Source organism: Cupressus sempervirens, chromosome 6 (genome assembly GCF_028749045.1).
Source record: "Cupressus sempervirens isolate cs-2001-9-10 chromosome 6, ASM2874904v1, whole genome shotgun sequence".
Classification (NCBI taxonomy): domain Eukaryota; kingdom Viridiplantae; phylum Streptophyta; class Pinopsida; order Cupressales; family Cupressaceae; genus Cupressus; species Cupressus sempervirens.
In genome coordinates this window covers 303,629,111-303,653,492 of record NC_143123.1, presented here as the reverse complement: position 1 = coordinate 303,653,492, position 24,382 = coordinate 303,629,111, and the positions used below count along the sequence as shown (strand labels likewise).

The 24,382-nt window shown below is 35.1% G+C and overlaps 2 protein-coding genes across 9 annotated transcripts in view; both read right to left on the bottom strand.

Moving 5' to 3' along the window:
• The window catches only part of LOC149552410 (Polynucleotidyl transferase, ribonuclease H-like superfamily protein), a 252,443-nt gene that overhangs the window by 195,612 nt on the left and 32,449 nt on the right, over positions 1-24,382 (bottom strand). For all 8 annotated transcript variants that reach the window (XR_016352920.1, XM_089787960.1, XM_089787964.1 and 5 more), the window contains exon 2: positions 6,918-7,089. Coding sequence is in view for 7 of the 8 variants with exons in the window: in XM_089787960.1 (XP_089644086.1) it covers positions 6,918-7,089 (172 nt within the window). In the remaining variant the exon portion in view is untranslated. The remainder of the gene's footprint in view (positions 1-6,917; positions 7,090-24,382) is intronic.
• Positions 12,419-15,377, bottom strand: LOC149552411 (uncharacterized). Its single transcript, XM_089787959.1, has 4 exons — positions 15,151-15,377; positions 13,801-15,054; positions 13,479-13,643; positions 12,419-13,356 (listed from the first exon to the last, which is right to left on the bottom strand). Exons 3-4 carry the CDS (start codon positions 13,481-13,483, stop codon positions 12,714-12,716), a joined length of 648 nt encoding a protein of 215 aa, XP_089644085.1. The 5' UTR covers positions 13,484-13,643; positions 13,801-15,054; positions 15,151-15,377; the 3' UTR covers positions 12,419-12,713.

The following is a 24,382-nucleotide window of genomic DNA, read 5'->3' as shown; positions in this document are numbered from 1 at the left end:
CTCAACCTGCACAACATCTGTAACCCCTTCTACCTATGAAGATGATGCAGATAAACCATTACTTGAAGATGTGCTAATGTCTCCCTGTATCGAATCAGTATGTCTGTTAAACTCCTCATACAAGTTTTTGCCTGTCATAGGGAAGGTACAATCCTTAGGCCTATCAAAATGTTCAATCAATCTCTCCTTAAACTCCACATATGAGGTAATGTGTGCATGACCCATAGTAACCATACCATGATGCCACCACTTGTGTGCTAACCCATCCAGGTGAATTGCTGCATATTTAATAGTTTCTTCCTCAGGCATAGGGTTTATTTGAAAGTATGTGTCAAGATTTTGAACCCAAGCTCTTGCTGTAGACTTCCCCAAGCCATCATAATATGGTAGTTGAAGTTTCTCTACTTTCTTCTGTAGCTCATAGCTCTGGTTCTTGTCATGTCCACGAGGCATATGCTTCATCCGCACATCTATATACTCCCTAAAGGTAATTGCAGCAATAAAATCTGGACCTCCGGCTTCCCAATCTCTCCTCAACTGGTCCTGTATATTAGAGATCTGGGGTTCTGGTACGAGCTACTCTAGAGCTCTAGGAGGAAATATGGGAATCATGGGCCGCGAACTCATTGTCCTAATTTGCTGGGGTGCATGACCGAAATTGTTCCCAACTTGTTCGCCTCCATTATGTACCCCATCCTGATTATTACCATTCTGATTATTTCCTCCACCCACATTAGCATTCAACCCCATTTGACGAACCATCATCTGCATCATAAGCTCCAATCTTTGACTCTGTTCCTGTGCTTTCTGCTCTGCTAATCGCTGTCCCTGTGCCAAGGTGTCTAATATCTGTAAGAATCTTTCCTTTCCCTGATCCGGACTGATATACATGTTGTCAAACATTTTTTTCTCTCTATCTAGCTATTCCAAATAAGACCTCCACAGGATGGCAGGACTTATAGCTCTGATACCACTGTAATAACCCCAATAGGTTATAACTTCTTCAAACACCAAAAATCTTAATACTTCAGTTGTTTGACATTTTGTCAAACACTTTGCAAGCAAGCTCTGATACCACTGTAATGGCCCTCCTCAAATCTGCTCTAAAAAAAATGTTGATGAAAGCTCAAAGAATTTCATCAAACAATTCACATGCAAGGGACGTATGACTGATGTAGTTTTTCGGCTGGCTTTAAATGACTCTTTTTTAATTTGCATCAATGAGAATCTTGTGCTAGAAGACTCCAAATGGACTACACAATGGCCTAACATGAGTGTGCTACTAATTTTGACAATATTCAGTGCATTTATATGATCTAAGCATGAGAAATGAACACCTACAGCCAATTGGCATTTTTACGAACAGTTGGTGTACAAACTAACTAGCTAATAAATAATGATATTGAATTGCTTAAATGACACCAGCAACTATCATCTTCTTAATTTGCAATGAAATTTCTAATACAATGCTCATGAAATGCGGCCAAGACTTTTGGCATTTATATGGATTACAAAATGATAATGCTGGTATAATGCACACTTACAGCTGAAACCTATAACACCCTAAAAACAATACTAATAAAGGAACCTGGTTGTAGATGGCTGTAATAATTTTCTTCAATGCTGCCCCTTCTGCTTTGCTTTTCCGATTTTCTTTTTCGAACTACTTTTTCGGACTGCTTTTTGAACTACTTTTACGGATTGCTTTTTCGGCCTGCATTTTCGGTTCCACTTTTTCGGGCTGCTTTTTCGTATCTGCTTTTTCGGACTGCTACAATGTTGAATCTCAAGACCATATCTTTCAATGGCGTCAAGATTTCCAGCTTGAAGGGATTTCGTCTTTCAAACTATTGAGACATAATCTCTAGAAAATTTTCCAATTTTTTTTTATATTTCCAAGCATGCCTAAAAGAAGCTCTTCTATTTCTTTTATAGTGTTCTCACAAGGGCTTCATCTTTCGTTTTCTCAATGTGGGATAAAACATAACTCCCTTTATGTAACTTATTTCTCCAATGTGTTATAAAATAAAGGGGACTCTTTTAATTTAAATATTTCCCACAAACTATAGTCTATGCATTAATAAAGCTAAATATTTAAATTTAACTTTATAAAATAGCTTTATCAATGCATAACAAATCTTATCAATGATAAACAAGTCTTCTTGTCGATTTTAAACAATTACCATCGACATATCGTTGCCACTGGATGTCCGCCCATGCCCAAGATGACTTACTATAAATAGTAAGTATGCCCAAAGTTGCCTCAAAACCCCTCAGAAAAATCTGCAACTGAAACTATCTAGGCCAAATGGCCTCTAAGTCCCATTAATGTCTTGGTTAGTCTACGGGACTGTGGGGAAATAGACTAACGACAACATCATGCTATGAATGCTAAAAAGGGGACATTACAGAATCACTAGTCAAAGACAATAGAACAAACAAAAAGTCAGATATTTTCCTTAGATATCCAGTCGGGAATCTTTCATAAAATGACCTGGAAAAAATTCTAAAAACACAAAATGTCCTTATGAAAACACTAAAAATCAAATAAGTCAAAAAAACCAAAAACCATATAAATAAAACAATCTTTTTGCAACGATAAGCATTGAACAAGCACGAAACACAGAACAAGTTTGAAATAGTGAGCTTAACAAATTGTGCATTTACAGATAAACTCATCAACTGGTTCTCAATTGAACAAATCACCTTGCCTTATCAATTGGTCAATCACTATCAATCTTTTTGTTACATGGTCATTATGTCTTATACAGAGGATGTATATGCTTGAAACCAGGCAGGTCAATCTTAAACAAGGTAGTTCATTACTGGAACTAGACATTATCATCACAGTGTCATCATCACACAAACACTTAACAAAGACGAGGATCAATATGGCTATTGATTCATTGTCTAAGTGAGACTTATTTTATTTTGAATTTCTTACATTATGTTCCTATGCTTCTCCAAGATATCCGTAAGTGATTAGGGAGGTCGGAATGGCTCATGGTTTTTCTTTACTTTGTCTATTGTTTGTGGGATGTTTTTCATGTAGCCTTAGGGCGGGTGTTTTGAGTGTCTATGTTGTTGGCATGTTCACATATGAGCAAAGTATCCCGTGAAGAAATATTGTCATGGATCATAATGGTCATGTCTGTCGCACATACCTTGATCCTTAACACACGTGTCCTTAGATGGATGGGAACCCGTGTTGATTATATGTCCTTGTCAATGCAAAGGGAAACATGGCACCTTGGTCTTCCATATCTTGGTATGAACATATCTATTTTCTAAATGAAAGTGGCTCAATGATAAAAATAACAGTACAGCAGAATACCTAAGACAAAAAGAAAGAGGTCTGTAAAATTTCAGGACTTCAACTTGGGTTGGTCATTCTGTCTAATCTTTCTTTCAGTCTTGTCTAGCTGTCTCACTTACATTTCATTTGACAGTCCATACAATCATTTCAATCAATTCATCAAATGAGTTAATCAATCAATCAGAAGCATTGTTTGTCTTATATAAGATGAGTCTTTCCTGACCAAACGTTATCACTTGTTTTATACAAGGTGTCTCCCCTGAAACCGAACACCATTGTTTGTCTTATACAAGGTGTCTCTTCATTGAAACCAAACATAATTCTTATCATCCATCTCATATCTATTGCCTCCATCTTATCCATTAGTCATCTCTATGTCCAACATTAATCAAATATTCATCATCGCCAACATTCTTCACTTCTTACTAATGCTTCTTTGTCATCATATTTCATCTTCTATCTAACATTAGTCTTCTTTTGAGAGATCACTCTTGACATTTATGCATAGTCTCTACAAGGGTAACCATATTACCCCATTGTCACCTCGTTCCACTGGGGCAGGAATTTTATGATTTATTCTTTGAAGCAACAATTAAAACACAATGTCATAAAGAGGGGCAAAATGTTGACACCTGAAATTGACACATTACCTACCAATAACATTTTTATGAATATTTATCTTAATTAATTAAATATTCTTTATTATTTAATTAATTTGTGTCTTTCCGCTAATTCGAGATTCAAATTCAATATTTCCTGCTATTTTCTATAATTAAATAATTTTAGTTATATAATTATTCCTCAAAATATTAATTAAATAACTTCTGTTATTTATTAACTCTTTCTCTCAAACTTTAATAAAGTAATCTTCGTTATTTATTAAATTAACTTTCTTTTTCTTCTCACCCATAATTAAATAACTGTTTTTCTTATTTAATTGGTTAACTCTTATAATTAAATAAATTTATTTATTTGATTATTTACGCTTTCCAAAGAGAACTAATTCTTCTAAAATAAAATATATATTTATTTACCCTTTCATGTACAATTAAATACTTTTTTAATTATTTAATGCTAATTAAGTCTTCTCGTCTCACCTCTTTAACTGTCAGTTAAACTTTCCAGTCAATCCTACCTCAGTAAGTCATCAATTCAGTCATCTCCCTAATCAATCTAGTCATCTGTCAATCAATTAAATTAACTCATCAATCAATTATGTATTGCAGTCAGTAATCAATCAATCAGTTTGAGTTATCTCGTGAATCAACTCAATCTTATCGAATGCTGGCCATCCATTATCAATCAATGCCCCTTAATCTCAACCATCCATTAAAGTTGAGAATTCTATAAAAGTGACCATGTTTCTTCATTCCTGCTTTAAATACAGACTTTGAATCTTTGTGCATCACTTGTTAAAAAGGTGTGAATTTGAGAGCCCATATCACAAAAACACAAAGAAGAGATGGGCAAGGGAGAATCATGGTGAAAGGGTTTTCCTTTGGTTTAATGAATTTGATTGTTTGTTTTGCACTCCTTTTCATATTTTCACTCTCTACTTGATAGGGTAGGCTAGTAGCCTTGACATTGGTTTTTTTGTTTAAGTGATTCCCGTTGATGATTATTGCAATGCTGACTTTCCTGCCCCTACAATTGGTTTTTATCATTACCAAAAAGCAAAATTATCGGAAGTAATGTGATAAAGAAAAGGATTCTACATTATTTCTCTCAACAAAGTTTTCACATCGTTGCTGAAGTTGCTGCTCAACAAAATAGCCCTAAACTAACTTTGCAACAACGAGTGACCGCTGTCACCATTACTGCATCGCAAAGTGAACAAACAAACAAAGCTTCCTCGTAGCAGCGTCACAAGACAAAACTAACCAGTGTTACATAGGGACTCGCATCCCCCTCTAAAACCTAGGAGTACCTGTCCCCAAGACATCCCCGCACCGGGTACTCGTGTACCCAAGTACCCGCACCTCTGCCATTTCACAACCATATTGCTGCTAGAATGGGGACTTGGATTTCTATTTGAATTTTGATTTTTGAATGTTAATACTTGGTATGTATTATGTATTATGTAATATGTTACTATGTTGAATGTTCAATGGTTCTAGTTCATGTTTGCAATTTTGCCATGTTCAAGTATATTAATTTGGTATGTTCTACTAAAACATCATTTCATAACAAGCATATCAAGTTCTGTATGTATACTAGAGAACATCCCTCCCTGCCCCTTCCCTTGCCGCCATCCCCCCGCCGTTGCAAAAATGAGGCCCAATTTCCCCCTGTCCCGGAACTCATCCTGGCGTCCTGCTGTCCCAACGTACCCCAGTACTAGTGTTACATTGAAACCAACGCTAGAAGCTCACAATGTGTTTTTACTCATCATATACATACAATATCAAAAGAAATGAAAAAAGTCCTTTGAGAACATATTTTAAAATGTATATTTTAATTTTAAAACCTGACCTTTTTCTGCATGGATTTTAAGACAATTCCACAAATTCTCATGTTTAAAGATTGAAACTAATTCAGTTTGTGGCAATAATTTGTATTACATATTATCTGCACGTGTCAGATCTATCGATTGCACTCGTATTTTTAGGTTTCCTAATTCAAGAAAAGGTCAGCAGGATTTTTTTAATTCTAAACTTTGGTTGCTTTCAATGAAGAGCAAGAGAACATAATCAGTCACATATAATCCATATAAATTTATAACCTTAGCTCAACTTTATCAAAGAAAAGCTTGGAATGATTTTTTATCAATTCTAAACCTTAGCTAGATTCAACTAAGCGTAAGAGAATCTATAATATATTTAAACATTCCATCCATATAACCTTAGCTCCAGAGGAATACAGAAGTCAAACACGAAAATGATGAGAATATTTCTAGATCCGTTATTCTCTAATACAATTCTATAGCTCATTTTTATCAGTATCTAGTTTTGAACTTATAGTCCTATATAAGAAATGATGAAAATGTCTATGGCTCCTGTAGGTAGTAAATACAAAGAAGTTTAAAAGACCTCTTAATTAAATTAATAAAGAATTTTGATGGTTAACATATTTACACAAACAAGACGCATGAGAATAGACATTAAAACAGAAAATTAGTTTTTGTTCTTTAATAAGAATCTTGTGTACAAGCAGGTACATTGCATGGTAAGCAATGATCCCTAATCTCCAAACATAAACTGACAATCTATCAGAGTTTAAGGCCCATATACCCTCAAACATCAGCACTTGCATAGAAAGAATGCAATCTTGTGATTTCTCACTTGAATAAATCAGCCCAGAGGTTAGAAGAACTATAGTTCCTATATGCAATGGCTGACAGCTCAAAATGACATCTAGATTCCAAAGATTCATAAACATATAAAAATTTGTGAGCATTTGTGCATATGACTTGATGCATTGATACTTGTATTCTAGATTTATTAATCATTCTCACCAACTGCAGTAAATAGATACATATAAAAGGCTTGTGCTATTTCATATATTTAAGTTACATAATTAGAAATACCAGACTGTCATCAAGAAGAGTGATACCAAAATGCATTTTCCATAAAAAATTCAAATTATTAAAGCATATTCATACCTATGAGGTGAAGCAAGTTCATTTGAGACATCTGAAATAGCAAGGCCAACATATCGCTCACCAACATCCATTCCTAACAACCGACCTGTCTGTGGTTTATCTTTCTTGAGAAGAATTTGAAACAGTTCCAGATGCTTAACATATTTCATTTTTGCTTTCGCTCTTTCATCCACTGAGATTCCAAACAAGAAAAACCAATGTTAGACAATCTTTACTCCCCTGTTCAATATCTATAGTAGAAAAACTAATCTTGAGAAACAAAATCTGAAAATAATCTGGCAACTAGTCAAGCCTTCTCAGTAATGGAGACGTGAGAAAATAAACTCTTAAAAATTGGATCAGAGGTAACCATTTTAAATGGCATCGGGATTCAGAAGTATTACTTTGTTATTTTGCCAAAAATGATTTTTAAAATTGCTTTAGTACTACTCATCGGCGCGGCCTATGATCAATTTTGATAATTCATATCACAAATGATTGTATCTTCCAATTGCAATCATTAAACTGGAAAAGCCTGAACATTATCTCACATTTTTCAATATACTGTATATGTTTCCACTCAAGCTTGTAGACACATTTGGCACATCATTTAGGATCATCAAATCTATGTCCGTTTATACTTTCTTCTGAATGTACACAAAACCTAGATTTATTCATGAGCATAACTTCTACCCTTGGTATCAAGGCAAGCAAGCCCCTTATCACATACTCCCATTGTCTTTTAGTAAACACGGACTTCTCTTCTTTGCATACATGAAGAAACCTTTTATTAAATCTGGCTAGAACACTGTAAATTCAATTTTTCATTTGCTTTAAACATTCAAGTTTGGTAAACCTAATATCATAAATAGGGCAGAAATCTACCATGACTAACCATATGAACACCAAATATTAGCTTGACTCAATCACCTTGAGATAAGAAAAAAGAACATTGTGTAAATAAAAAACAGTAGAACCATAGTCAACCAACCAGGCAAGGTAAAGGAATTGCTTAATTGACTCTGAAGAATTCACACAATCAAATAACCTTACCATTGTTCTTCAACTACTGTTAACACTTGATTGGAGTAAAACTATTACATAAAGTAAAAGAAAAAAGACCAATGGAATATTCTATAGTCAAATGGACCAATAACATATCTTTAAAACATGGGAAGCTAACGTCATGACCCACTTCAATTGGTACACAAATCACATCAAAACCTTCCTCAGACATGAGGAGCAATATAATCAAGAACTTTGTTGTCTTAAGGAAGAACAGGTCGATCAAAGGCAAAGAAATTTCATATGCTATCATTGCCCAACAAAAAGCCCCATTTGATCGTTAAGCAAGTCAATACCATTGTCCCATGGCATAAAAACCCATGGACATAACACATTAATACTGACATTAAGATTATTGCCATTCTAAAAGGAAGAGATAAGTTGATTGAGATTTAACTAATTCATAACTGACGAAGAGTTTTAACTCAGACATAATTAATTAAGAGTTGCAAGAGACATGACTGCTGCGAGATACAACTCCTCACATCATGTCCCATCGGAGGCTATTAATGAAGGTTTGGTTTGCATCAAGAGAGAATCATTTTGGTACTTTTACTTCATATTGGCAGCACTCAGAAAAGCCTTTGCTGTTGGGTGAGAGGGTGTATTTACCGCCCGATACAAGGTGAAAATACACATGATACATACAGACAAAGCAGAGACGGTGTCTAGATTGCATGAAGGAGAGAGAATAGCAAAAGCAATCAGAGATCTGAGTTTTAATTCTTTTATCAGAGACATAGTAGTCGAATCACATGTTACAAGGAATCATTCAGGCACAGCAATAAGAAATAAAGACTTTATTGCTTTCATACACAATCAGAACACTAATCACTCAAAACAGAATTACAAGGAAACAATTCAGAAATAGTGATTATACATTTTGCCCTGTCCATTCCTATTTAATAGCAGGTTGATTATCTCATTTACAAACAAACACCTCTGCTGACCAGTCATCGTTAAATTTGCGTTGAGGTATATCAGACTTCCTTTCTTGGATCAAGATTTCAGAATTCCTATCAGATTCTTAACTACTCGAACGTGTGGTTATTATGAAAATATGCAGGGAGAACGAACAGACTAGTACAAGGATCATAATCTTTGCTCACTCATACAAAAAGTGAAAACAACAAATTCAGTCGATCTTATCTTTATTGATGGAAAGAATTTGAATAGCAAATGGTTATTATCAAGCTTATTGTATCAGATCTTCTTTACATCATAAAAATAAAGTTCTTAAATAAAGGTAAATACTTTATCTTCATAATGATGCATGCATGTAAGGTTGCTAACAAGTATCTTCCTAATCTCATTAGAGATATACTTGAACTTTGTAAAGGATCATGGGATTCATATACGTCAATCTCTCAATTATACAATCCCAATCAAAACCTTAAAAAATAAATCATAATTGGCCCTATGTGCAAACAAGTTGACAGCATAACCTATCCAATAATATTAAAAAAGCCTAAGAGGTTCCACAAGGGACATTACAGATGATGTAATCTGTCAGTTCCCCAAACGAGTTGATGTTTGCAGTTACACTATCTGTAGAGAGCAATAATAAACTCTTCTAATAAGTATAGGAAGTCACATTCAATAGTTTACTGTCAAGACAAAACTGACAATATGATTAAAGACCTTGAATTAGTCAATGGCAATGTGGTTAACTGGTGAGTTTGATGGAATTTTGTGCCACCCAAGACACATTTATTAGATCCATAAGCAGGCCCACACCTTACTAAAACAAAATCAGGAAGTACAGAGTCTAACCAAACACTAGACAAAATATCAAACCCAAACAAAAGTTACTAGGGAAAAACAAGTGATGTCATCAAGATTAAGGACATCATAAATCCTTATATTGACATAATACAAGATATATATTGCATAGACACAGCACAAATACTAACAAAAATTATCTTTCGTGAAATTTTTAATATATTTTTTTCCTTCACAAGGTTGTCTTAAAATCAAACATATAACTAATGTAACTTAATAATAGAAAATACAAGTCCTCTCATTTCATGCACATATTTTAGGGTAGAAACTGAGGAAACTAAAACAGGGGACCAGCAGAAGACGTTGAATTTTCTCAATTAGATTTATATTTGAATTCTTACTTATTTAAATGTCCTTGCAATATATTTTACTTTATATTATACAAAGAACTTTTAACACCATTAATAATACTTAATTTTCCTACCACCTTAACATACTAGACTTGATATATATTGAGCCCGGTATCAAACTCCTTACATGATGGTTACTATTTTTTGTTTTTTTTCAATGTCCCTATGGAACCAACAAAGTCATTGAATAAACATGAAAATTAAAGAGGGCGGTAACAAGGGTCGTAACCCCATATACACATTTTCAGTCAAAAGTCACATCGACTTGACACACGGTTTTAGCCGACGGGAAAAGTGTATGAATCAATGCATTGGTACAAGCATCCAATAACAAATGGGTTGAAAGGGTTGGGTGACAATATGTCCAATGCTAACATACAAAGCCTGTATACACGTCAGCTTTGTGTTATGCCCGATAGATGAGAGTAAACACTTTGACAATTTATACCATATATATATATATATATATATATATATATATATATATATATATATATATATAATGTTTCTTTTAAGGGTAAGTGCTTTGACCTGGAGCTATGAACCAGAGGGGCCACAAACAGGGGACCTAATCCCCATTAGATTTGAACCTTGATGACAAGGATAACAACTCAACAACTTAACCATCACAACAATATATATATATCCATAATAATATTTAATCAATAAATTTTTCTTATGTTTCATCCAACTGAAGATATAAAACATTAACACTCCCTCTTAGCTAGGGAGGATAAACACGGGAATAAGGATTACTTCAACATAATATTACAGATAAAAAATTTAGGGATGCCTCAGAAGATTTTCATCATATGATATCACATTCGATATCATGAGTGTTGGTCATCCAGAATATCAACACATGACATTTCACCAAATATCCAATTTAGGTTTGATATCGCATTTGATATTCATCAAATACTCAAAAGGTTTTGATATCACATCTGATATCAAGTATTGGTCTCCAAGAATATCAATGATATTCACCAAATACTCAAAGGTTTTGATATCACATCTAATATCAAGAGTATTTGTCTCCCAAAACATCGAAATTCGATATTCACCGAGTACTCAAAAGATTTTGATATCACATCTGATATCAAGAGTATTAGTCTCCCAAAATATTAATGATATTCACCAAGTATTCTTTGAGTAACGGTCTCCCAGAATGTTGAGATGCAAGACATTCACCATATACTCAGTTTGTTTGGTCTCATAATACAAAACATTGTAAGATCGTCACCTTACATTAAATTCTGCAAATACAAGTGATATTATTTGAAAGACGTCACTTTCTCATAATATATATAGGGGGTAGGCCCATTATATTCACACACAAGAACTTTTTCAACTCCCTCTGAATATCAATCATCAAAGCTCCTCATTTAACTCCCTCTTCCTGCAATAACATTCTCAAGAAAGAAGGTCAAGGCACATAGCTCTTATGATTTGAAAATGAAGACAAATAATATAGTATAGTAAAATAATTTGTTATTCTAAGACTCCATCTTAGAAATTTTAACAAATTTTTGAAAGCATTTCATATTTATTTTACAATTTAATGAATATAATAGAAAACTCCCTCTTAATCCATATTTCACACATGTTATGGATATTCTGAAGTTCTTTTAGAATGGACATTTCTCTAGATCTCTATCAGAACTACTGACTTTGGAAAAGGTTGCTTGATGTTTCAGTCTATCAGGGCATTGGAATGCTGAGTGACCATAGTTGTCACATCTAAAACATTGCATTTTAGAGTAATCTACATCTCATATTTTCCTTTTGAATTTAGGTTTCTTCTTTTTATCAACTTGGGTTGTGAGAGCCTAAATATCACCTCTAGAAAAAGTATCGCATTGAGATATTAACTATGTTCCCCCAAGTTTCCGGTACGGAGACGGCGGGGGACGGCGGGACGGGTTTCTGGGACGGTGCATTTTTTTGGCGATTTTGGGGACGTGGGGGGACGGGGACGGCTATATATATAGGAAAATTTTAAAATATAGTATATACATTGAAATTTGTAAATATACATGTCATTCATATGAAACTAAGCACAAAGCATGCCATTTAAACATTATAGAACCATAACATACAACATTTGAATGCCATCTATGAAATAATATCCGATTTTAGTATTTTACTATTTAGTATTTTAGTATCCAATTCTCAAAATGCATATCAATACAATATCAGAGAACACTGAACAATGAACATTAAGTTATTAACCATTGTCAATATCATAAGACTCATAATGATAAGCATGATAAATCATAAATCTGAAAATCAAAATCAAAATATGCCCAAAGCTATAGGCTGCCATAAAGTAATAAGTATCATATAATCAATGTATCATAATCATGTTCATGTTCAACATAAAAAGCAAAACATAGAAAATGAAGCAGACTGCTGCTCCTATTCTGCCTCTACTAATCCATGGCATCAAAATCAGAATCCTCCTCACTGTCATCCTCCACAGGAAGCGTAGTCTCATCTAATGGAACCCCAACCAGTCCTGTGCTATGTCATCCTCATCTATCTGGGCCACATCCTCAGGCTCAACATCCCATCGCAAAGCTGGTGTCTGCCTATACTTTGGAGTCTGGCGATCGACAAGTCAAAGAGCATGATGCACTGTCACTAGCTTCTCCGCTCTTTTAGAGGTAAGTCTATTCCTCTTGATAGAGTGGATATATGAATATGTGGACCAGTTCCTCTCTGCAGCTAAAGAACTAGCAACCTGTGAAAGGAGGCGACCGGCAAGTATCTTTAACTCAAGTGTATCTCTCCCATGCCAAGTCCACCATCCAATAAGATCCCTCTGTGCCAAAACAACTCTATCCAACCTTGCTTGTGGCTTACCCAAGTTTGGGCCACGAAGGTTGGTGAAGTCAAGGAACTGTGCACGAAGAGTAGAGGCATCTTGAGCTGAATACATCTTATCAATTGCTTTTGTGAAGCCATCCAAAACCTCAGGATCATCACATGGGAGGCCCCTTCCACCCAACTGTGCATACCATTTGGGATTTAGAGCAAATACTGCCATATGAAGCAGGGTATTCATTATGTTCCACCTCCGCGTCATAATAGGCCTAATATGCTCCTCATAAAAGCCCAATGTAGGATCCTTTGCCGCAACAATTCTCTTCATCTTACCCAACATGCTGTCAATAGTCTCATAGATCTCTCCTAAACTAGGAGCATCAGTATCTGCATATCTAATGACATCAACAATGGGTGCTATGACAGAGCAAATGTATCTGCAAGATCAAAATGCCAACAAAAAAAAAAATCAGAATTAGAATTTTAAGAATTTTAAGATTATTAGTAGGAAAATCAGCAAGCAAAAGACTAATAGTAAATTTAAAAACCAACAACTTACTTCATTGTGGACCACCAACTCTCATCAAGGATCCTTTGCCTCACCGCTTTTCCTTCAGTGGACTTAGAATGAGACCATCATCCCCACTCTGGATTCACCACCATCAATTGAAGGGCCTCATACACCTCAATCATCCTCTCCATCAAGATGAAATATGTGCAATACCTATAGCAACAATTAAAAATTAAAAATTAAAACTTAAACATTAATGATTAAAATTTAAAACAAAAAGCATCACATGTAAGTAAACTTATAAATAATTTTTTTAAATAACTTAAAGTTAAAACAAACTAAAAGTAAACTATAATTATAATTGACATACCTTGTCTCGGTTGGTTTGAGGAACTCCTTCTTAGAGAAGAACCTGAATAGAGCAAGTGAAGTGTGGTGGTTGCAAATAAACATTTGCACTTCTCTAGCTTCTAGCACCGCTTGCTTCACCCATTCAATCTTCCCTATGTCCTTCAATGCATTGTTCAAGGAATGAACACAACAAGGGGTCCAAAATATGTGCTTATAAGCACCCTCTATCATCAAACCTGCTGATTTGCACATAGGTGCAGAATCTGTGATAACCTGTACAACATTAGAGGGCCCAATCTCCTCTATGGCATCTCGCAAAATGGTGAACTTAAAATCTGCATCCTTCTTCTTTCCTGAGCAATCTATGGCTCTCAAAAAATAAGAGTCAGTAGGGGATGTGACAATGATATTGATGAGTGGTCGATGTCTAACATCGGTCCACCCATCCATCACAATAGAGCAGCCTGTCCTAACCCAAGTGCGCCTCATATCCTCAAATAATAAAGCAACCTTTGAGCACTCTTCATCTAGGATAGTGGTTCATAGCTTATGCTCACCGAGGGGCACAAATGAGGAATTCATGCTCATAATATCTTTCACCATTTGTTTATAATAAGTGGAACAGGCTGCATTATATGGGATACCATTAGCAACAAAGAATCTACCAATGGATGCCTCACACTTCTCCTTTGCCTGTGCATTAAACATACTTTCCACCGAGCCCTTCTCACTACTACTTATCTTTCTCTTCCCTCTAGACCCACTAGGGCTGCCACTAGTACCAATGGCGGATGAAATATGCCTAGATGATTGTGAGGGAATGGATGGTGATGTCACTGTCAAATTTTGCCCCTCCATTTCAGCCTCTAAGTGCAATCTTTGACATTCTAATTTTTGTTCATCGGTTAGGTTAGGACAAGCTTTGACTCCTTGGCATGTAACACCTAAAAAATGTGACTTCACTCTTGTATAGCTGCCCCTAAAATCATCAAGACAAACATGACAATCCCACACCCTAGTCCCTCCCGAATTCTTTTTATCTTTTGGCCTAGGTGTGACATATTGGAGAAGAGGTTTTTTCCTATTGAAAGGAACCTTTGCAAAATTCTTCATAATGTCGGAAGGGCATTTAAACAAATCAGCTTTAGGATTGGGTTTTTGCCTAGTGTCACTACTAACAACATCAACCTCTACATTTTCTTCTTCACTACTACTACTTGTACTCCCACTGCTGCTCATTGTGTTTAAATATGCAATTGAATAGATATATGAGCTGAAACAATGAAAAAAAAAAAAAAAAATCAGACTTTGCAAGCTACAAATCTACTAAAAAAATGATAGATGAAAGCACAAAGAGTTTTATACTTACTTGGTGGACAAAATAGAAGATCAAACCCTTGGTCAAGCTCTTGGAAGCAAAACTATTACCTTCTCTACTTGCAAAATGAAAACTTCAGCCGGCTACAACATAAAATGAAAACCAAAGAATGGTTAAAACGATTTAAATGTGTTGAGTTATATACATTTTAGGGTTTTTGGAGGAGTGGGGCCCACTAGCCGACCAAAAAAGACACAACAAATGTTTTTTTTTTTTTTTTTTTTAATGTTTTGAGCTTGCAAAAAAGGGGGACAGCCGGCCGTACCCGGTACGGTCGGGGGACGGCTAGACGTCCCCTTTCCGTACCGGGTACGGCTGGCCGTCCCCCTTTTGTCCCCCCCATGTCCCCAAGTTTCGAGGACGTCCCCTGCAAAAAAAGGGAATTTGGGGACGGCTGGGGAATGTCCCATACCCCTCCCCCCGTCCCCAAGACGTCCCCGTCCCCAAGACGTCCCCGTCCCCGAAACGGGGGGTTTTAGGCCAGGTACACGTCCCCGGGGAACATAGGATATTAACATACACTCCTCTTGTAAGTAGTCATGCTTTAGTCGAGCAAGTTTAGGAAGCTTGGATCAAGCACATACCCCTGGTTTAAATGTTTTCCATCCCTTTAGAGCTATCATGGCTAATTCTATCTCATCATAGACGTGACCAATTTTAGAGAGTTGGTTCCTCAATTCTATAACCCTTATGAAGTATGAAGCAATGGATTCTCCTTTGTTCATTTTAATGTTGGAGAGATTGTCCTTCAAAGTTAGAATTCTAGTGGTATTGTTTATCTCAAAAATTTCTTCAAGTGCTATAAGCATTTCATGTGTTGTATCAAATTTTGAGATAATGAGAAGTTGATGACCCTTAACACCATCCACAATTAATTTCATGGCTCTAGTGTTATCTTTTTCCCATTTGTTCAATTCTTCACTCCGCTTTGGCGGTTGGTCATATTTTTCAAGGAATTGTTTTAGGTCATTCTCTTTTAAGGCCAACTTCATTCATACTTTCCACCCTGTAATTTGAGTCACCATCAAGTCTATCCTCTACTTTTATACTGCTCATCATTTGTACATATAAGGAATTTTAGAATATTTTAATGCACTGAACAAATAAATCTAATCAAGATCGTCTCTTAGACCTGCTCTAATACCATGTTGAATTTTCTCAATTAGATTTATATTTGAATTCTTACTTATTTAAATGTGCTTGCTATATTTTTTACTTTATGTTATACAAATAACTTTTAACACCGTTAATAATACTTAATTTTCCGCCACCTCAATATACTAGACTTGATATATATTGAGCCCGATATCAAACTCCTTACATGATGGTTGCTATTTTTTATTTTTGTTCAATGTCCCTATGGAACCGACAAAGTCATTAAATAAATATGAATATGAAAGAGGGCAATAACAAGGGTCATGATCCCATGTACACCTTTTCGGTCAAAAGTCACATTGACCTAACACACGGTTTTAGCTGACAAGAAAAGTGTATGAATCAATTCATTGGTACGAGCATCCAATAACAAATGGGTTGAAAGGGTTGGGTGACAATATGTCCGATGCTGACATACAAAGCCTATATACACGTCAGCTTTGTGTTATGCCCGATAGATGAGAGTAAACACTTTGACAATTCATACCATAGAGATATGTGTAAATATTAACATACTATATATATATATATATATATATATCCACAAAGTATTAAATCAATAAATTTTTCTTATGTTTCATCTGACTGAAGATATAAAACATTAACAGAAGGGCAGGAGATTTTAAGCATTTATGTTCTGACATCAGCACTTCGAAGTGAGATCAGTCATTGGAAAAGTGCTATCAGCAAAGAGAAACTGAACTTGTTTGACTTCCACTTGATAACATTTGACTGCATTCTTTGCAGCTTGTTGCACACTAGAGCCTTGATGGAGCGTTGTTACACACTCGACAAGATATTCTGGAGCATTAATGGAATTAAATTTTACATGCTGCTGCCCAAACAATTCCTACACTTCACAGAGAAGCCATCAATTTCAAACTGTTTACAATCTGCAACCACTATGAGACAAGGTACACAAACTACCAAGAATGTAATAACCCGCTAGGATATTTTTTCTCAGAATTATTTTACAGATATTGCAGAGAAATTTAAGCAAACAATATGCATGCAAATCAAACTCACTTCATTTAACAAATTACATGAAATCAGGCTGAAATAAGATCTGAAATCAATTAAGAAGACAAACCATTACAATCTGTCCAACAGCTGAAAATACCTCCAACACAATTCTGCCCAGCAGTGAAATCTGTCACAAATTCACCAAGAAGTGAACTGGGTTTCCGTCCAATGCACCAAAAAACCTGAAGGTTTGTCTTTAGGTTTCAGAACTGAAAGCCAAAGCTTCCCAGAATTTTCAAAGAGAATATCACTAAAAAGTATAAACCAAGCAAGATGAGAATGAGCATCTGAAAAATCTTCTATGACATATCTTTGTGGCTCTTCGTTTTTCCGTCTGTCTCTTTATACTTCTTTTCTTGATCTCTTTCTTTCTCTTTTTTAACTTAAATGACTTTATTATGTTTTTTCACTAAGCTCCATAAAGTTATTTTTACACTTTATTAAATAAATAAACTGAGTTGTCATTAATTTGTTATAATTTGACAACTTAGACAAATAAACTATGTTGTCTTTTAACTTGTTATAATTTGACAACTTAGAAATTATTTTTTCTATTGATTATAATTTAAGAGCATACATTGCCATCAGAGTTTAAATAAATCTTATTATCCAGCTACTATCGATGAGAGTACATACACAACAAAATATATTGTTCATACGACTACCATATACATATTACATCTGAACACCCCGGGGAGAAATAACAAGAGACTATTTGAAATTAAAGAACTATCCTTTATCTGTGGTGGGAGGCACGCCCACAACTGGTCACTTCTTCAGGTCTTCCAGGACAGTCTGCTCCTTCCTGGCCTTTTCATAGTGATTTCCCCCATGAATATGGACCATTGTTCTGTGCAGGGCATTGGCTTGTGTAGGGCCTGCAGAAGTGCCAACTGCAGAAGAACCGACAGCAGGGCCTGTAGCAGATGTACCAACTTGTCTCTCCTTGTGCAAGTTTTCCTTAAACTGGTCAAGGAACTCCTTCAGTGTGCTGTCAAGCTCATCCTTGACTACCTTGGACTTGACTGTAGTATACCCATACACCACCTTTGTTTTAAGTACTTCTACTTTCCCAGTCTGCATCAGCTTCAAGAACTTCTCCTCAAGTTTAAGTATTGTTGTTACGAGTAAGGCAATGATGAATAATATGAGTATCTGCAGAGACTCAGTAAGGTATCTGGCCTTCCCACTGAAAACGTCATCATTCCTAAGCTTCCAAATAAACCAAAGAATATAAATAGAAAGGGTAGACCAAAATAAATCACTGTATTTTCTTTTGCTGAAGATAGAACCAAATATCACATTATAAAGATTGAAATTTTCATTTAAGGAAAGACCAAACAACTTCCAGATTTCTTTTGCAAAAAAGCAGTCAAAGAATACATGAAATACTGATTCACAACTCTTACATATAGTTCGATTGTTGGGTTCACCATTAGGTTTTTTAAATGGCAGTTTGTGGAGAAGGAAGCGCCGGAGACAACAAGTTATCTTGGGCTCAATGAGGCAGTGTCAAAGGCTCACAAAGAGTTTGCTCCAAGTAAACTCATCAAGGTTTAGATTCCACTTCATGTTAAGGTGCTCAATGATGTCCAACTTGTGGGTGAGGAGGCTGATATATTTTGATTTAACCTAGGGCATTGGAGCACCATAGGCCATTTACAGGTATAAAACCTATTAGTCTGCTCATTACAAAGTCTGGGAAGATTAAGGCACCTAGAGGCCTCTTTAGTCATAGAAAATGTTCTCCACTATGTCTGTGGAATGTCAAATTTCCTCACCAATTTCTGCGAGCTAATCAGATCACCATTTTCAATAATATCCAGGATACTGTTAATGCCCTTAAGTGCTCAATTTCTTGTTGGAAAATCCTGAAGTAATACAAGGGGTTTGGCATCATCTGTCAAGTTCAACCCAACAGATCTATCCCCATAGATTTTGTTACTGTGATCTATAAGTTCATTTGATATCAAACTTCCCTGAAAGTAGATCATTTAGGTGAAGGCCTTTCCAATTCTCAGAATGCGGAGGAGTACCCCTATTGATATTATTCCTGACTAAGATCTTCCAAGCTTCATTTCCATCTGTGGCTTTGGCTATCCATTTCACTGCCAGTGTGATTCCTCGGATCCTCATATCCTTCAGACCTGATCCTCCCAGATCCTTACTTCTGGTGCACCATTCCCAACTTACAACATGTCTTTTCTTCTGCCATTTTCCATCTGACCATAAGAAAACTTTGATGATCTTCTAGATATAGTTAATCTGATTTTGATTAAATGTCCAGGCTGAGAATTAATAGACCATGTATGAAGAGAAAATCTTCTAACAGACCTGGAACCTACCGGCCATAGATAAAAACTGGTTGTCCCATTTATGAAGCTTCTTTTCAATTTTAATTTTAAGTTTTAACCCACTCCCACATGTCTTTCAGATTGAGATGGACTGCAAAGGGGATCCCCAAGTACCAAACCATGTGGTTAGGTCCCCCCCAGGTCAAGGAGAACTTATTACACTGAGAGGGCCGTATCTCTTCCCATCCAAGAAGGATTACTTAGATAGGGAGACTTGTCTACCTGAGGCTGCACAGAATATATCAAGCTTATTCATAAGATCACCCATATTATCCTCTTCCATCCTGATAATGATGGTTGTGTCGTCTGCAAATTGAGAGTTGGAGATATCTTCATTATTGGGGCAACAATAACTTTAGGTGACGAGGTCTCATCTCTCAGAAAATAATACAGGGAGTCGGACGTAATGACAAAGAGAGCTGGGGCAAGTGGACACCCTGTCTGATAGATCTTGACAGCATAAAGTTATCCAATCTGACCCCATTAATTTCAACAGTTGCATATGCCCCATTCATAAGAATGAGGATTATTTGACAAATGTAAGGACGGAATCCCAGGCATTCTAGCATCATAAGTATGAAATTTCATTCAGTTCTATCATATGCTTTTTCATAATCTATTAGCATCATAAAAGTATATTGGTTGGTAGTTGTAGCCCAATCCATTGTCTCCCAACAGGTGCTAAGGTTTTCCAAGATATACCTTCCTTTCACAAATATTTGGCATGAAAAGATGATCTATGGCAGGATATTCTCAATTCTTAAGGCTAAGAGTTTGGCCAAGATTTTATAGGAAACATTAAGAAGTGTAATAGGTCTCCAATTCTTTTATTAAATTTTTGTCTCCATCCTTGGGAATAACTTAAATGAGATGAGAGTTTATCTCCTTACCTAAGGATTTATTTTCAATAGCTTCCACATACACTTTTAATCATAGTTTAAAAATTTGATATCGGCAATATCTCGGCCAGTCCAAATTTTTTGGAAAACTCGGAATTGGCAAAAACTCAACGAAAAATTCGGTAATAAATCGGCACTTTTATCGAACATTTGAAAATATACAATTTTTTAAAATATTCTTAAAAATGCATACATACATCAAATTTTTATCCAGAATCTAGATTGTTCAAACTTGAATGCACAACAGTGAGCACAACTAAAGTTATCAAGAACAAAATAACAGTCTATGCCTATGCAAATGTTGTCTATGCTTTCTTAAAGCTTACAAGAAAACTAGGAAGCAATGGATTTGAGAAATAATCTTATGGTTTATGCTCCAATACCATCGTTATCATTGTCCCAAACAGGATACTGGTCATACCAGTCCGCGGCCAATATCTGAACATGGAAATCACCCACTCTGCGGCAAGAAGGTGGAGCAATGAAATCACTCAATTCGGTAATGTTAAAAACCTAAGTTGCCAGTTCAGATTCTGATACGGATGTGGGTTTGAGATTCTGGTTTGAAATTCGTCCATTTTTTTTTGCTTGGGTTCAGGTTCGTTTTGGGTTCGTCTTTAAAAGATATATATTTTTTTTTTAGTATATATATATATATAGTAACATTAGTTTATATATATGTATAACATTAGTTAATCATATTGATTATTTAATGTTAGTTAAATGTCCTATAAACTAATATTATTTAGTTAATCATAGTAAATAATTATTATTCAATTAATCATAATAAATTATTATTGTTTAATATTAGTTGATATACCAATACATATATTATAATTTTAATTGTAAACCTTGTTATTAATTATTAAGTGGGAGGACATTATTATATACAAGAAGGAAAAAGATTATATTGACCGTGCATTACTGTCTAGGATTTTTTCTGTGTAATTCAGGAAGAGACCGAATGCTGAAACAATCAGAGATAAGGATTTGTGTTATTGCACTTAGACAACTAATTCCATTGGTTGAAGTACTCTATCTCAATTGCAGTTCCTAAAGATAGAATGTAAAGACCGAAATAGAATTTTCTCGATGATCCATTTCCTTCTCACTATTTGTTGATAGAGATCTTGAGCCGGAAATACATGGAGCAAGCTTATATGCATGAGTTGTCCTGTCCATTGTCAAAAGTTTGTAAGTTGCGATTTTAATTTCATTCAAATGACTTCCATTGAAACCTTAAAAGTTTTTTGTCGTTTTGTGTTTACTTTATCATCCATGATTTTAACCAGTGATTTTATTAGTAAATCACGATTTTAATTACATTTTCATGCCACGACTTTTTGATAATACCATTCCCAAGTTTATTGGCATTTAAATCTTTTTGCTGGGCATCTCGCGGTTTTTTTGGTATATCGCTGATATTTTGAACTATGCTTTTAATAGTTCATCTCCTATCCAAGTGATGTTCTCTTTGTAAAATTCAACTGGTGGACCATCAAGTCCAGTGGCCTTGTCATTGCTCATATTCAAGATAGCATTGTCGATTTTCTCAATGGTTATGGCCTTCCCAAGAAATTTTGCATTCTCAAAGGAGACCTCTTCTAGGAATGATCGCCTTGATTTTGTTTCTGGAGAGTTACATGGACTGCCCAACATCTTTTGATGTCAAAAGTTTAGAACAATAATTTGCAAAGTCCTTCAAAATATCCTCTTGTGACTTTAGGGTGTTACCCCCATTCACGCAGGCAATCAATTCTATCTCTAGACTTTCTTTTAAGAATATTGAAGAACTTTGAACCCTTATTACCTAAATTAATCCAATTAAACCTTGCTTTGGTCCTAGCCACTTAAATTTTCTTATTTTGCAGTTTCCTGAGGGAGCCTCTAGATTGAGCTAAGGCTACCACAGCATCTAATTTAGAAGGGTTCTCCTAAACAACTTTATCTGCTTCACACAATATATTGTGGAGATCTACCTCCTTTCTAGCATGTTTGGTGAACTTCCTTCCTACAGGCTGTTATAACCTCTAGGATGAGATGTTTTGGTTCCAACTGTCAATGGCATTGTTATGCCTAACATTGCAAGAATTAAACCACCTCACCACCTTAAAGTAACCTTGATATTATCATCATCTAAGAAAGAGTATTGAGACCAAAACCGTCTTTCTTACGCAAGGGAGGGAGTTTGTCAATGAAAAATACCTAAGTCATGATAGGATGATTATCAAAAATGGAAAAGGGCATCACTTTGATCCCAAGTCCATTATCATCTTTCTTACAGCTAAGGACCTCTTTATTCAAGTAGAGTCTATCTAGTCTACAATGAATCCTTTTATCACCTTTCTGGAAGTTGGACCAAGTACACCAAATACACCAAATTCCACTATATTCAAATTTATTACTAGTAAGTAGATCATAGAGTTTTAGTTTGTTCAACATCATTTACCAGTAGAACTTCTCATCACCCTTGTTGTCTTGCATTTTGTCACCACAAAATGCAAGTAACACGACGAAACTTTTTCAAACTAGTTTCGCATTTCTCTAAGTCGAATTTGTTATTTAATTGCTTAATGTTGATTAATCAATCAACTCCAATTCATGTAGCAAATTCTTTTACAGAAGGCTTTCATCAAGTCTTTTTCTTTTTCTGTTTGTCGAACCTAAGCTTGATTTTTGAGGCCTTCATCGTTCTTTTCTTCGTTTTTTAGTGTGTTTCTTGGTTTTTGGTCCTTTGGTTTTGCTCAAATGATTGTTTTTAGTTTCCCCTTCAATTTGATCTATCTTAGGGCTTAATCCGAGTTGGCAATCAAAAGATATGACCAATTTAGTGCCCAAAAAGTGGACCTTTTTTATGCAAATGCACGAATTAAAAATATCATATTATATTTTTAATTTGATATTCACTTTTTGAAAAGATATAACTTAAATTCACTTTATGTAACATTTTTAAGTTACTTTATCATTTAAATTTTCACTTAAAGTAACTATAGTGCAATTTATGTTATATTTTTAAGTTGAGTTTGCTTTTTGATTTTTCACTTAATTGACTATATAAACTATATAGTTCAATATAATTTTTGATATTTAAATCAAATGCTTTAGTAAATATTATTACTTATTAAATTATATTTACACATTATATTGTTAAAATGAAAATGTAAATATAATTTATGTCCCACTTAAATAATATTTGATTAAAGTTAAACAAAAATGTGCTTATAAAAATCACTTAAATGTTAAAATCACTTAAAAGTGGACCTTTTTCATGCAATTACATGTAAAATCACTTAAAAGTGGACCTTTTTTATGCCATTACATGTAAAGTTGTAAACTCACTCAAATGTGCAATGACATCAAAAAGTTGAGCTACATATGTTATATGCATATGCATCTAAAAGGCGAGTTTTTTCCTTGAGATTGTATGTGCAAATAACTTAGACATGTCTTTGCACCAAAAAGGTGTGTTTTGCACCAAAGACATGTAAATGCACTTCTAAAACCCGTTTTTGGGCAAAAAGCATGTTTTTAAAACATGCATATGCACCAACAAAGTGTGTTTTTGCCTTGGGAGAAATAGCCTCTAAAAGGTGTGTTTTGCTCCATGTTGCATTTTTAATATATGCAAACACCTCTAAAAGGTACGTTTGGCATTCAAACACTTGTATTTGCCCTTCTAAAACCCATTTTTTGAGTTTGAAGACAAAACTTCATGCATTTGGCTTCCAAGAACATGTTTTTGATGATTTTGCTTGGACTCTTCCATGAAATATCTTCCAATCTTCTCCTTTA